Below are 14,038 nucleotides of genomic sequence, written 5' to 3'. Positions count from 1 at the left end.
AGATGCGGGACTCGATCCCAGTCCTGGGATCATGACCTGAGCCAAAGGCAGACGCTTAACCGACTGAACCACCCAGGCGTCCCTCTAATAGGTATACTATTAACATTTCTTTTAAGATGTCAGGAAAGATTAAAAGAAACAATATAGAAATACTTTCAGCTATACAAATTCAAAGCTTCCATGACAAAAAAAAAAAAAAAAAGACTGGGGATTCCACCATTATTTACATACATTTTTTCTACACAGAAAATGCCTATATCTAACACAATCTTACCAATTTTAACCCTGGGCAACGGGAGCACTATAATTAGACAACAGACTTATTATTTAACATGTTACTTGCCTCATGTCAGGTACGGTTCTAAGCACTCTACAGGTATAAACTCATTTAATACTTTTTTTAAAAAAGATTTTATTTATACGACAGAGATAGAGAGCACAAGTAGGCAGAATGGCAGGCAGAGGGAGAGGGAGAAGAAGACTCTCTGCTGAGCAGGGAGCCTGATACGGGGCTCGATCCCAGGACCCTGGGACCATGACCCGAGCCAAAGGCAGACGCTTCACCGACTGAGCCACCCAGGCGCCCCTAAACTCATTTAATCTTAAAACCATGTAACAGACGGGCACCTGGCTGGCTCCATTGGTGGAATATGCAGCTCTTATCTCGGAGTCGTGAGTTCAAGCTCTATGTTGGTTGTAGAGATACTTAAAAATAAAATCTTAAAAAAATAAAACAAAACCATGTAACACAATATGATAAAAAATACTTTAAAAAACTTGAAATTGCTACTTTTCTCTCCTACCCCATCATATGTATTCAGTAAAGGTGCAGTGAAAAGATCTTTAACTTGGACTTGTAAGATTTGAGTTTGTTTCTGGGTCTATTTACAGTTCTGGGTGACCTTGGATAAGTTAATGAAACCAGAGCTTCCCAAACCTGACTGATGATCAGAATTCGAAGGAGGGTGTTATATGTGCGCGCGCGCACACACACACACACACACACACACACACACACATGCACACGCCTGTTTTGGAGGTGATTATATATATGGATTTTTCTTTTTCTTATTCAACTGATCATCACAATATACTTTTTATTTTCATCCCTAAAATACTTCGAGTATTTATGCCTGACATCATGGATACAAAGATGAATAAAACAAAGTTTTTGCTGAAGACACAGCCATAAACATAAGAATAGCAGCTTAAGTTTTAAAAATTTAAGTCTGGCTGAATTTTAGATTCTGCAGGCAATCACAAGCCAAAAATGTCCGTATTATAAATATGTTCTGGCCTGTCATATCAAGCTGGTAACCACCAAGTACTACAGGGAACAGTGCATTTGAGAATCTCAAAAGTTTGACTTTGACTCTGCTATTTGACAATTTGTAGCAAGTCTTTAAGCCCTCTGGTCCTCTTTTTTTGAACAATGTGTGCCTCACAAAATTGTGAAAACAAAATGAAGTAATATAAATGTTAAGGAACCATGAGTATTATAGACAGGAACATATATTTTGAGTTGCTTTTCCATCAATAGTGACAAATTGTCTATAACCACTGCTTTTTTATCTGGCCAATACACCCAAAGAGGCTTTTGTTGTTAACAGTTGTTAGTATATGTGTAATGTACATTCATATAATATTTTTATAAATTGGTATATAGTAAGTATGTATATAAAAATATGCACATTATATAGTCATGGATGTTTAAATGTGTTTATGCATATACCTTTCAAAATAGAAATACTGAAGCCACGAATCTAATGGGCAAAATTTCATCTACTGTAGGGTAGACATTGGATAAAACCTCACAGGCCTACGTATTTGATTTTGTATTTCTGATTAAGCAATGATGGGAATGACAGAAGACTCACAGGAATGCTTCATGTTTCAGATAAACATTTAATTGCAGGTAAAATTCTTATTATTCTATAGGGACGTGAATAATGCTTTCATAGAAAATTCCAGTAAACTAATTGCAGTAAACTAATCACTAATTCTAAAACAAGATTCTGACAAAAGCATACCTACCTATACATCCCCCCCAAACATAGATTAGCTATAACAGCAGTGAACATAAGAATTGTAGTTACTAAAAATTTCTTTTACTTTTACTCATACTATATTTAATATTTACGGTTTGATCATAAATAATAAAAATTAAACTCACAAGAAGAAATCTAAGCTTATCTTTTTTTTTGTAATCTAAGCCTATTTTAAAAATAGAATCCTTCATGTTCTTTGAGTCACCGAGGCAGCTAATTTAGGAACGCTCATGAGTTCTACTGGATATTAGTGCTAATTATTAATGATATGTAGTTACAATTATACCCTTTCATCCAAGTACCTCAAAGAGCTTTTAAAGCATTAATTTGTTATTTCTTATAATATCTCTGAGAGGCAGGCCAGTAGAGGGTTATTATTATTTCTATTTTACAAAGAAACTAGGGCATGGAGAGGTTCAGTGACTGTGCTAGGATCATATGGTGAACAAAGAACAAAAAAGGGCCTCGAGATCATTGTTCTCATTTCCAGTTCGGTATGGTATCCATTAAAGGGTTGTTTAATACACCTACATGTATTTCTACTCTAGGAAAACTGAGAATAATATATTTGAATAATCTACGAACTAAAGGTGAGAGTTCCTTAGTTTTAATGTTCAAAAATGCTGAATAAAAACTAATAATTACTCTTTGGTTTGCCACTGTAGCTCTTATTTACAGGGCTTTTGTTATTTGTAGCTTTCTGAAGTCTCTGCTCAAATTGATCCATTCTATTTCTGACTGCTTTCAGCTAGGTTAGCGTGGCTATCAACAACTAAGAAGCAGCTGAGACAGGCTGACTAATGAACTTGAGGTTGTCTGTCATTGTGTTCTCATTGCTCACTCTTCTTGAAGTCATCCTCCTCGTTTTCCATTCAACAGATATCTGTGCAGCCTACCATCCTCAATCCTTTGTGGCTGCTTTAAAGAAGTTGTTTATTGTCAATGATTAAACCTAAAAATTTTTTAAATTAACAATGACATTTCATCTTCTGAGTTTATGATTATATCCTAGTTAATCATTGTCATACTTGGTTTTTTGTAAGCCTGACCTTTCTGGTCCTTAACAGGAACATTAAACATTTGAATATTACCATGTCGTTGGGCATAGGTATCACCACGTGGGGATTTTTTAAAATGTAGTATTTCAGCAGTTTTCCCAAAAAAAGGGAGAAGTGGTTCTGAAACTGTGCTCAATGAAGTGAGACCGCAGTGGGCTTGGATGTAGTGATACAAGCCTGTGGTTTCTAACTTTAGCCCAGAATTTCCCCAGAGCTCTAGACCCATGTAGCAACTGCCATTAGACAGCACCACTGGTACTTCAAGCCAGCCAGGTCCAAAATGGCACTTGATTTCCACATCCCCTCCCCTATCCCATCCCAGCCATTCCCTATCTCATTTCGTAAATTACACCTTTACCCTCCCCCAAAAGCAAAACAAGGCATTATGTTGCTACTTCCATTTGCTTACCCAGAATCTGCCCCCAGCAATTACAATCAGTTTATTTGGCATCCTGATATTTTAGGAATCCATCTTCTTTGGGTCCTCACTGACACTCTCCTAATGGTCCTTATCCTGTCTCTTGATTTCACGGCCCCTTGTCTACAAGCCCTCTTACCCTTCTCCTCCCCTCAACTAATGTCCTCTACTAACAGCCTAAGCTGTAAAACTGTCCAGGGTCATTCCTCTACCCATTGCTTCACCAAGGAGTGAAAGTTCACAATTTGGTTCCTATCTGCTTCTCCAGATTCATCTTTTTCAGCAACTCAGACTTGAACTTTTAAGTCCTGTCATTACTACCCAGACTTCTAAACACATATTATTTGTCCCTGTGCTGCATGTCCTTTTGTTGGAATCTGGATTTACCATCCCACCCCTTATTTTTGTGTTGGAAAATCCCTTATCTTGAAAATCTTAACGCAGTTACGAGTCATCCATTCTTTCCTCTGAATACCTCGATATACCATACTTCCAATCATAATTATTTGCTTTCATGTCTGCCCATTAGACTGGGTATTCCTCGAACGAGTTGTGCAAAGCAGGGAGTTGGTACTCAATGGTGGCAGGAGATAAGGGGATAAATATATGTCAATAGATAAGTCTGTAAGTGCTAACGGATGTTAGGCAAACGATCTATTTCCAATCTGTGGAAGGATTCAAATAAAGCAACCGATTTAGTGGAACTACTTGAAACTTAAGCTACCAAATCACGAGATGGGGGCGCCGTTTGATCTCAGCGCCGCACCAGACACCAGACCTGCGGTGTCCGGGGGGCTCGAACCCCCTGAGTAAAGGACCACAGACCATCCTCCGGGCCGAGCTCTCCAGGGATCAGCAGTTAGACAGGAGGCCCAGGGCAGCTACCGAAACCCTCCAGCCAGGGCAGGCAACTGACCAAACCATCTCCAAGGATTCGGCCCGCAAGGAGCCACGTCGCCAGCTCCACTCTGGAAAACCCCGGCCACGGCACAGAGCGGCCTCCACCCTTGGACAACCAAGGAGAAGCGGCTGCCCCCCCGGAAGCAAGATGGCGGCCTCCGCTTTCCCCTCCTTCCCCGAAAACCCCCCTCCTGGTCCCCAGAAGAGAGACAAGGACGTCGCGGCGCCGACGCCGAGATCCGGGAACCTCCGCGAGGCCTGCGGCAGCTCCCGAGCCCCCGGGAGGCGACTCCACCTCTCCGCGCGCGGGGAGCCGGGGGTGGGGCGGTCCAAAGGGCAGCGCAGCCAGCTGTCGGCACGCAGCGGGTGGACGCCGGCAAGCCCGCGCCCTCCTGGCCATTGTTCTCCAGCCCCGGCCCTCAGCACCCTCCTCTCCGCCCACGGACAGGAAGTCGCTCCCCAGCCGGCCCCGCCCCGCTCCCCCAGCGCCCCGGAAGTGATCTGCGGCGGCTGCTGCAGAGCGGCCAGGAGGAGGGTGGATCTCCGGAGAGCGGAGCGCCCCGAGTCCTCCTCCTCCTCCTGCCGCCCAGGCTCCGCCGCCGCCCGTCGGACTCGTCCTTCTGCCGCTCGCGGCGGGGAGCCTCCCAGACGACAAGGGCCAAGCTCTCTCCGGCCGAAGCCAGCTCAGCCGCGGCTTCCGGAGCCCGCGGGGCGGCGGACCGGCTTGCGGTGCAGGTGAGCGATGCCTGCCCGGGCCGCCCCGGGAGGGGTTGGGGCCGCCGGGGCGGTGGCGGCGGCGGGGGTGTGTCCGGGCGGCGGCGGGCCGAGGCCCAGGCTCAGGGCCCGGACGCCGAGATTGCACATCCCGCGTTCTACCCGGGAGCGAGCTGCGGGACGAGCCCGGGCTGGAATCCGGGGCGCGGTGTTCGCTGCTGTGCGGGCGAGCGCACCGCCGAGAGCCGGCGGCTGCGGCGCGGTCCTCCGAGCCGAGCACCTCCTTGAGTTGGCCTCGTCGGAAGGTCACCCTGCATCTCTGGCCCGCCGCGCCGAGGTCCCCGCCTGGGCGGTGCCCGCGACCTGGGGGGACCCGTCGCCACCGCCGCAGTCCCCGCGCTTCCCTCCGCCCCTCTCCCCTCCTTCCCTTTCTTTCACTCCTCGCCTGTACTAGAGCAGTTGCTTTTTAAGCATCTTCGCCAGGGTTTTGTGCCAGTTAAAGGAATGGCTTTTTCAGACTGAAGTCATTAGATGCTCTGCATTGAACTGCACAGGTTTACCCATATTAAAGTAATCTAGCCTCTAAAGCGAGGAAGAGAATATAGATTATTTTTGAGTAGCGGGTAATTCCTGTGATTTGTTCCTTATGGTTTCTCGGAGTGGAAGATGTGATTTGTATGCTTTAGCCTGGGTATATGTGTGTAAGTGGGCAGGGATGACCGCACAGAGAGGTGGCAGTGTTGTTTCAAGGTTTAAGGAGAATTAGGGAGTTAACTGGCCTTTGCTTGGGAAACCTGAATGTCCAGACTTGTGAGAGCTTATCCAAGTGTCTTTGGGGTTGTGTGAAAACTCCAGTGCCACGCCATACGTGTCACGCTGAAAAGGACCCAATTTACAAATTGTGTTCGGTGTGTGTTGGGGGCAGGGGGAGTGGGGAGGCCTTTATAAAACATGTGTCATAAGTTAATTTTTGTCCTGAAAGTACATTACAACTTTAATCATGTTCCCAAACTCGGATAACAAAATTTGTTAGTAAACTCGCAGTAGAAGGCCTTTTCTTTAGCTTATTAATATATTTAAATGTATCTTACTAGTTTGTGTTTCTGTGCCTATTAATACAATATTATTATAAAATGACTCTTGTGACTCTTCAGACATTATTTTTAGACTTTGAATTTTTTCAGGGCAGGAACCATGTCTTATGCATTCCTGTGTTCACAAGTGATGACTGGAACATAGAAGTTATTCCCATATTTCTTCACTGAATGAATGAATGTGTAGGCAATCCCACAGTTGCCTCAGGAGTCATTTATTTTGTTGGCTTTTTGTTTTGTGTTCCAGTTTCTTGGCACATACAGACTTTGCGTTGTCTTAATGTTTTTTAGAGTGGTGAAAGGACAATCCAAGAAGAATCCTTTGCTGTTCTTCCAAAACTATCCTCCCCTGAAAGGTTGAAATTATATTTGGGGTATTGTGATTGGACATTGTAATAACTTGTATTCCAGTCTTCAGTACTTACTACTTAAACATGTTTAGCCAGGGTTATTAAGAGATTTCCTAGTGATAGTAAGTTTATGTTTGGGGTTGATAACCGTACCATATCCTAATAAAAAAGAGGAAATTGGGAGTTACCACTGTTTGGAAAACCTGATACATCACAGAATTGCTTATAGTGGCTTATTTCTCCCATGGGTACATGAAACCCTCTGACATCCTGATATGACCTTGGCATGATTTACCAGTAGCCACTTTCACATTTCTTTGCAGAGATCAGATGTTCTTCAGTGTGTCTGCTGAATGTGCAGTCATCTGTATCACTTATTTTAAAGTAGTTTCATACAACCCTTTCTTTGCAGGGCTTTCAGGGGAAAAAAGGGCTAATTATAGGGAAGAAACTTGTGTACCATTTGTGTGGGGGAATAATTTTTGTCTATAGATGGTTAGTGCTGATATCTTCTTTCCTCTCCAAATGTCTTGTGTGGTGCTGCACTGGTTTTCCAAGCTCAGCTTCTGCAGGATATAAATGAATGTACCAGAATCACTTCTTGTATATGTGTGTATCACTGTTACACATACTTGTAACCCTTATAGATGGGTGACAAGGACAGTCATTTTTGAAATAGTATGTATTTTTAATGAGGAAAAGAATTATGATTTGGAAGTAGTAGGGAGACGGTTTATGGTTTTTATTGTTTTATAAAATGTTTTAACTCTTAGACACTAAGGAGAGAGAAGCTTGCAGTTTCTTATCTCAGCAAAATCACCACTGTACAGAGGTCAGATCTCTCTTTTTAATTCAGCAACCCTCTTGGTAATAACAGTCTGTATACATTGATTGCCTGCCAAGCACTGTGATAAGAGCTTTAGTTATATTATTTTTAATTTCCACAGTACCTCTGTAGGATAGGTAGTTTTTCCATACTTTACTAAGGTTAAGTGAAGCTATTGGCTGGAGGGTAATAGCTAGTATTTAGGAGAGTCTGGATTTGAAAGTAACGATTTCTGGGAGCATCGCATATTGCAGTTAATCCTAAAAGGCTGAGGAAAAACAAGTTTCTGATTGAGCTGAACTTCAGGAAATGAATCTAATGATCTCAGCACTCTTGGCCATCAGGTGGGCCCTGGGGTTACCACTGTTTATCTCCAGCGTGCCTACAAATGCGGTGTTACCATCCACTGTGTGTGCCATGATGAAGTGGTTGGTATTGTTCAGAGAGGGGTCCTGAAGGAGGAGAGTGTTAGGAACTCAACAGTGGTGTTGATTACTGCTTTTCACCTCTGAAGTACCTGAATAATCCCTACTGGAGGGGACTATGGAAAACCTATTTTGTAGTGACCTTTCCTGAAATCTTGTTTTTTAGTTCTTTCACTAAAGGAGGTAGCGGGGGGAATGTTGGGGGTGGGGGGAAGAGGCAGAATTGGGAAGAATGTAAAAGAAGCAGAGGTATCCTGGGTCTGTTTTTACCATTTCAGACCATGTATCATTTTCACTTTGGGTTTAATATAGAGGTTTAAAGGTGGCAGAGTTCTTGTAAGGGTCTAATTGCTATTCAGTGCTGGTCGAACTCTCTTTACTCTTCTCAAGACTGTGCAGTTGTTTTTTTTTTAATGCACTTTTAATGGGCTTAATTTGAAGGATGTGTTCATCTCTTGGTTAAAAAAAAAAAAAGTATATAGCTCTAACTAAACAATGGCTCATTCCCCAGCCCCCATTAGGAACAGTTATTCTTTGTTTTTCTGAGACACCTTTCTTACTACCTTATTACACTCAAAAGGATTTGGTTACAATATAGAAAAAATGAAATTAAAGCTCTATGAGTTTTAAGAGTCATGTGAGTAAATTTTAGAAGAGAATTTGAATCTTTGATGTAATTCCTCAACATCAAGAGGGTAGTCTGTACAAGCCAAAAACAGTGAGCTTACATGAAATATTAGGATACTATTCTTCAAGCCCGTCACAGTTAGAATTCTCTTTTAGATGCAATAGACCTAACGCTTGACACACATAATCTTTTTGAAGTCTGGGATCCAATTGGGTTGCTGAATTCACTTATTGAAACTAAGTATCAGGGTTTGACAATGTCATGTTGGAGAATGAAACATAGCAAGATTATGAAATGACTTCTACTCCCAGATGCATCATGAAGGGCAGGCAGAGATCCCCAGTTTCCACAAAGATCATGATTGTAGTCATCTAAGCCACAGGATCCCTGCTTTCTAATGCAGTTGAGTAGCTAGCATAGTAACTCATTGAAAATGGAGGTTGCCCACTACGGATTGCAAATGCTTTAGTTCATCTGCCCCTCTTACATCTATTCTGGATTACTGCAGCAGCCTGTTAGCCTTTTGTTGCCCACCCCACCTGGATCTGTTCTCCACACTTGGTTAGAGCAGTCATGACACTCCCCTGCTTAAAGCCATTTTGCCGCTCCTTCTTGCCCATTAATAAAATCCAAACTCCTTTAATCCTTAATCTCATATACAAAACTTTCAAGACCTGCTCCTTCTAGCCTCATCTCTTCCCCTCCAGGATATTCTGTTTCAGCAGTACCAAGCTTCTAGAATGCTAGCCTTTTCTTAGTGCCCCATTTCCTCCTCTTGTCGTTGTAGCCATTCCTCCTTACCCCAGTCCACTATATGCCTGCTTGTCTTCCAGCACTCAGTGTAGGTTGTACCTCTCCAAAACTGTATCTTGATTAGATTCTTTCTCTTGATCTCATCCCTCAAAAACAAGAAGCCAAAAAACCAACAAATAAAAACTTTAACAACTTTCAATACTGGGCTAGCTACTCTTTTTTGGGCTGCCATAAAATCCAGCATAGCACTTTTACCACTATGGGCAGTGCCTTCATTAGTCTATTATAAACTTTGTTGACCACAATCCATAGTAACTACACACATAACTCATAACTACACGCATAAATACACTCTTAAAAGCCTTCATAGGCCTTTACCAGAAGTTCCCAAACTTTTTTAGTTCATGACATCCTTATCATATCAATAACTTTTTCACAGCATCCCTAGATCAAAAGAAACACCTAACGGTTTAATTTATTAAATAAGCCCAACCAACTTACTAAGTATTTAAGTCCTAAAAATTTAGTAGCTGTTTGGAAAAGAAATACACATGAATTAAATAATTTTCTTTCTTAACTGCATAGTACTCCATGGTTTATTCAACCAGTCTCCTGTACTTGGACACTTAAGTCATTTCCAGTATTTTTCAATTACAAATGACATTATAATGAAAATCTTTACGTACGTGTGTCTTTGTATCGTTGGAAGTAAATATTCAGGGTAAATGCATATATAAGATTTGTTAGGTATTGCCAAATTCCTCTCCTTAATGGAGCTGTACTATTTTGAATACCTACCAGCAGCGTGTAAGAGTGCCACGGCCTCACCGACGGAGTATATTGCCAAGCTTTTGCATTTCTGCCAATCTAAGGTGAGAAATGGTATCTCAGTATAGTTTTAATTTGTGAATTGAACATTTTTTTGTATACTAAAGGGCCATTTTTTACATTTAAAAAAATAATTGTTCACGTTATTTGCCCACTTTTTATTTTTATTTTATTTTTTTAAAGATTTTTTATTTATTTAAAAAAATTTTTTTTTTTTTTTAAGATTTTATTTATTTGCGAGAGAGAATGAGAGACAGAGAGCATGAGAGGGAGGAGGGTCAGAGGGAGAAGCAGACTCCCTGCCAAGCAGGGAGCCCGATGTGGGACTCGATCCCGGGACTCCAGGGTCATGACCTGAGCCGAAGGCAGTCGCTTAACCAACTGAGCCACCCAGGTGCCCCTTTATTTATTTATTTGACAGAGAGAGACGCAGCGAGAAGGGAACACTAGCAGGGGGAGTGGGAGAGAGAGAAGCAGCTTCCTGCAGAGCAGGGAGCCCGATGCAGGGCTCGATCCCAGGACCCTGGGATCCTGACCTGAGCTGAAGGCAGACGCTTAACGACTGAGCCACCTAGGTGCCCCCTATTTTATTTTTTAAAGATTTTATTTATTTATTTGAGAGAGAGAGAACACACAAGCAGGAGGGCGGCAGAGGGAGAGGGAGAACTGAGCAGGGAAGCCCGACGGCTGGATCTCAGGACCCTGGGATCATGACCTGAGCTGAAGGCAGATGCCCAACCAACTGAGCCACCCAGGCGCCCCATCAAATATATTAATCTTAAATTTATTACATCTGGATTTTTAGTTATCATTAGAGAGTCTTTCTTTATCCCCCAGTTATAGAGGAATTTACCCATGCTTTCTAATAGTCAGTATAGTTTCATTTTCCACATTTAGTTTTCTGATCCATTTGGAGTATATTTCTGTATATGGTGTGAGGAATGGATATAATGTTATCGTTTTCTGCATGACTATCCAGTTGTCCCAATGCCATTTATTTTTAAAAAATCTTTGCTCCCTTTATCACATACTGGATTTCTATATGTAGTTGGGTGTATTTTATTCTGTTGGATTGTCTGACCGTTCATGCACCAGTGCTACACTGTTTTAGTCATAGAGGCATTGTATATGATTTCATACCATGTAGGACTAGTCCCCATTATAGCTCGTCCTCTTCATTGTTGTCCCTGCTTTTCTTGCATGTTTTATTTTTCCATGTGAACTTCAGCATCAGTTTATCTAAGTCCATTCATTAAAAAGCTTATTGCTATTTTTTATGGAGATTGCATTAAACTTATGATTTAACTTAGAACTAATTTCTTGATGGTGTGGAGACATCTTAACCTAGAACAAGCAATGTTTTTTCATTTTCTTAAATCTACTTTTGTGTCTTTGGGGAATGGTTTATGGTTTTCTTCATACAGGTTTTGAACATTTCTTGTTAAGTTCATTCCTAAGTATTTTATCTTTGTTGCTGTTGTTGTTGCTATTATAAATAGAATTTTCTTATACATTATATCTTCTAACTGGTTATTACTCATGTATGTGAATATTGCAGATTTTTGCATGTTTTCCTGCTACCTTGCTAAACTCATATTGTTTGAGTTACTTTTATCATTGCTTCTTTTAGGCTCAGATACTATTATATCACCTGCAGAGATTTCACTCCTTTCTTTTCCAGTGGTTATGCCTCTAATTGTTTATCCTGTCTAATTGCATTGATTAATATCTCCAGGACAGTTAAACTGCAGTTTAACAGTGTCTTTAATAAGAGGTGCTGATTGCTTCATTATTTTTTCTGTGGATATACAAAGATGTACATTGCACTAAATATTAACTTGGATATGGAAGTGCCTTTCAAAGACTGCAGTCCTTCACTGTCTCTATAATTATAAATGGAGAGGCAGAAAAGATGGATTTTCTTAGCGGGCAAAGTACAAAGATAAGCAAGGTAAGGACTGATCTGTAGTTTCCCAGCTCACGCAACCAGTCCTAAGTTTGTTCGTTCTTACCTTGCCACACAGTTTTGTCGAACTTCATCGTAATCTTCTCTCAGCCAGTCATGGATGCCACAGGGTGACCTCCTTTTCTCCTCTGGGCTGAAGCTGCCATGTGTCTCTGATGATCTAAGGGTGCCCTTCCAGGCTTTTGCAGTCTCAAGTGGTTTCTTTGCATTGCAGACAGACAAATTAGGCTTACCTTGTGTTGATGTGGTTATGGCTTGGGTTCTTGGGGCTACAGGTCATGTGGTGAGGCAGGTTTGTAATTAGATGAGTTTATCCATGGGGGTGACCTAAAGTACACAGATAGGGGGTGGTTCCAGACAAGTTTGTAGGGCCTGGATCATCTGTTCTTTCTCCAAAATTCATTTTCAAAGACTTAGTCCTCTAGCTGGAAGCGATATGCTTGTGTGGAAGCAAGTGTTGGGCCTCTAGCACACATTCCATCCACATGTCAATTATGGATACACACCAGTGCTGTCTCCCAAGTTCTAGAGGTGCTTTCATTTCACTGCCATCTAATTCACCCACAGAGTTTAAATAGCATATTTTCTGTAGATTCTTATAATTTCACAATTATCTAGGTCCATTTGTGAACTCCCAATCCACATCCTGTTGTCTTTTCATTCTAAGTATTTCCTTTCCCAGGAGTGCTGGATGGTAGGATATTTATTAATTTCTTGCCCCTTATGCTGAGGAGCTCCTCCCCAGAAGTCCCTACAAGTCTTATTCCATGGCCTGTTGTCCATCTTCACTGTCCCAGGAGCACTGGTAGGTAGAGTGTTTAATAATCTCTTCTTGTCCTTAGGTTGAAGAGCTCTCACTCACCAGGTGAGTGGTCCATTTGTCCATCTCCACTTTTCCTGGGACCCATGTTGCCTTTTTCTCTCTGGGTCATGTTGCTATTTTTTTTTTTCCTTACTTCACCTACCCCTACCTTTTAAGGCTGAGGACAGTCTGTCTCCCCTCATCCTTCTGCCTAAGACATTTTGACTGTGACAGAAAATCCCCATTCCCTGAGGTCTTCGGTTGCCCTGGTCTTAATGCTTGGATTATTGGTAACTTTACCACTACCCTGCTGGTCTCCAGGGTCTCCCTACTTCTGTGTCTGCATGCTACAACTAAGATAATTCTCTGTGTCTGTTACTTCATTTATTCTTATTTGCTGCTTGTGGGTTTTGTGTAGCTTTCTTGACCCCTTAGAATAAATAAAACTTGATCATTTGCTCTGCTTATTATCTCTTCTTATTCTTTGCTTTGGCTCAGATCATAAAACTCATTCTTGTCGTTATATTTTGTTTTGTTTTTTGAAGTTTATTTGGGTACAACTGTTTAAGCTCTTTGTACAGTAACTGGTCATTCATATTTTTTATTCTGTGAATTGTCTTTATGTCATTTGCTTATCTTGGGGGAGTGGAGGGGCTGGATTTAAAAAAAAAGCAGATTTATTGAGATGTAATTTACATTCCATAAAATTTACTCTTTTAAAGTATAATTCAGTGGTTTTTAGTATAGTCATGGAATTGTGCAACCATCACCACTGTCTGATTTACGAACATTTTCATGACCCCAAAAAGAAACCCCATGCTTATTAGCTATCACTCCTGATTCCCTCCAGCCCCAGCACCAGAGAACTATTAATCCACTTACCATCTGTACAGATTTTCACATTCTGGACATTTCTCCATTCTGTAAATGGAATCATACAATATGTGGTCTTTTCTGTTTGGCTTCTTTCACTCAGCATGTTTTCAGTGTTCATCCAGGTTGTATCATGTATCAGTACTTCATTCCTTTTTATGGCTGAATAATGTTCGATTGAATAGATATAGCACATTTTGTTTATCTGTTTATCAGTTGAGGGACAGATTTGGGTATTTCCACTTTTTGGCTTATATTGGATAATGCTGCCATGAACATTGACGTACATGTTTTTGCATGGATGTGTGTTTTCATTTTTCCTGGGTGTGTGTGTATGTATATATATATATATATA

General features: G+C 41.5%; 2 protein-coding genes across 4 annotated transcripts in view; both read left to right on the top strand.

Annotated features, from left to right (window-relative positions):
- Positions 1–4,572: 4,572 nt before the first annotated feature.
- Positions 4,573–14,038, top strand: part of LOC118546268 (aspartate aminotransferase, mitochondrial) — a 40,648-nt gene continuing 31,182 nt past the window's right edge. Inside the window, 1 exon segment of the mRNA XM_078059867.1 lies at positions 4,573–5,159. Coding sequence (XP_077915993.1) covers positions 4,573–5,159 — 587 coding nt within the window.
- Positions 5,021–14,038, top strand: part of RALA (RAS like proto-oncogene A) — a 75,751-nt gene continuing 66,733 nt past the window's right edge. Inside the window, exon 1 of one of the 3 annotated variants that reach the window (XM_036108959.2) lies at positions 5,021–5,159. The gene's annotated coding sequence lies outside the window, so the exon portion shown is untranslated. The remainder of the gene's footprint in view (positions 5,160–14,038) is intronic. The other 2 variants (XM_078059986.1, XM_036108960.2) reach the window with 2 other exon arrangements.

Source organism: Halichoerus grypus, chromosome 12 (assembly GCF_964656455.1).
Source record: "Halichoerus grypus chromosome 12, mHalGry1.hap1.1, whole genome shotgun sequence".
In the NCBI taxonomy this organism is placed as follows: domain Eukaryota; kingdom Metazoa; phylum Chordata; class Mammalia; order Carnivora; family Phocidae; genus Halichoerus; species Halichoerus grypus.
The sequence above is the reverse complement of the archived record's forward strand: the minus strand, read 5'-3'. Positions and strand labels throughout refer to the sequence as shown.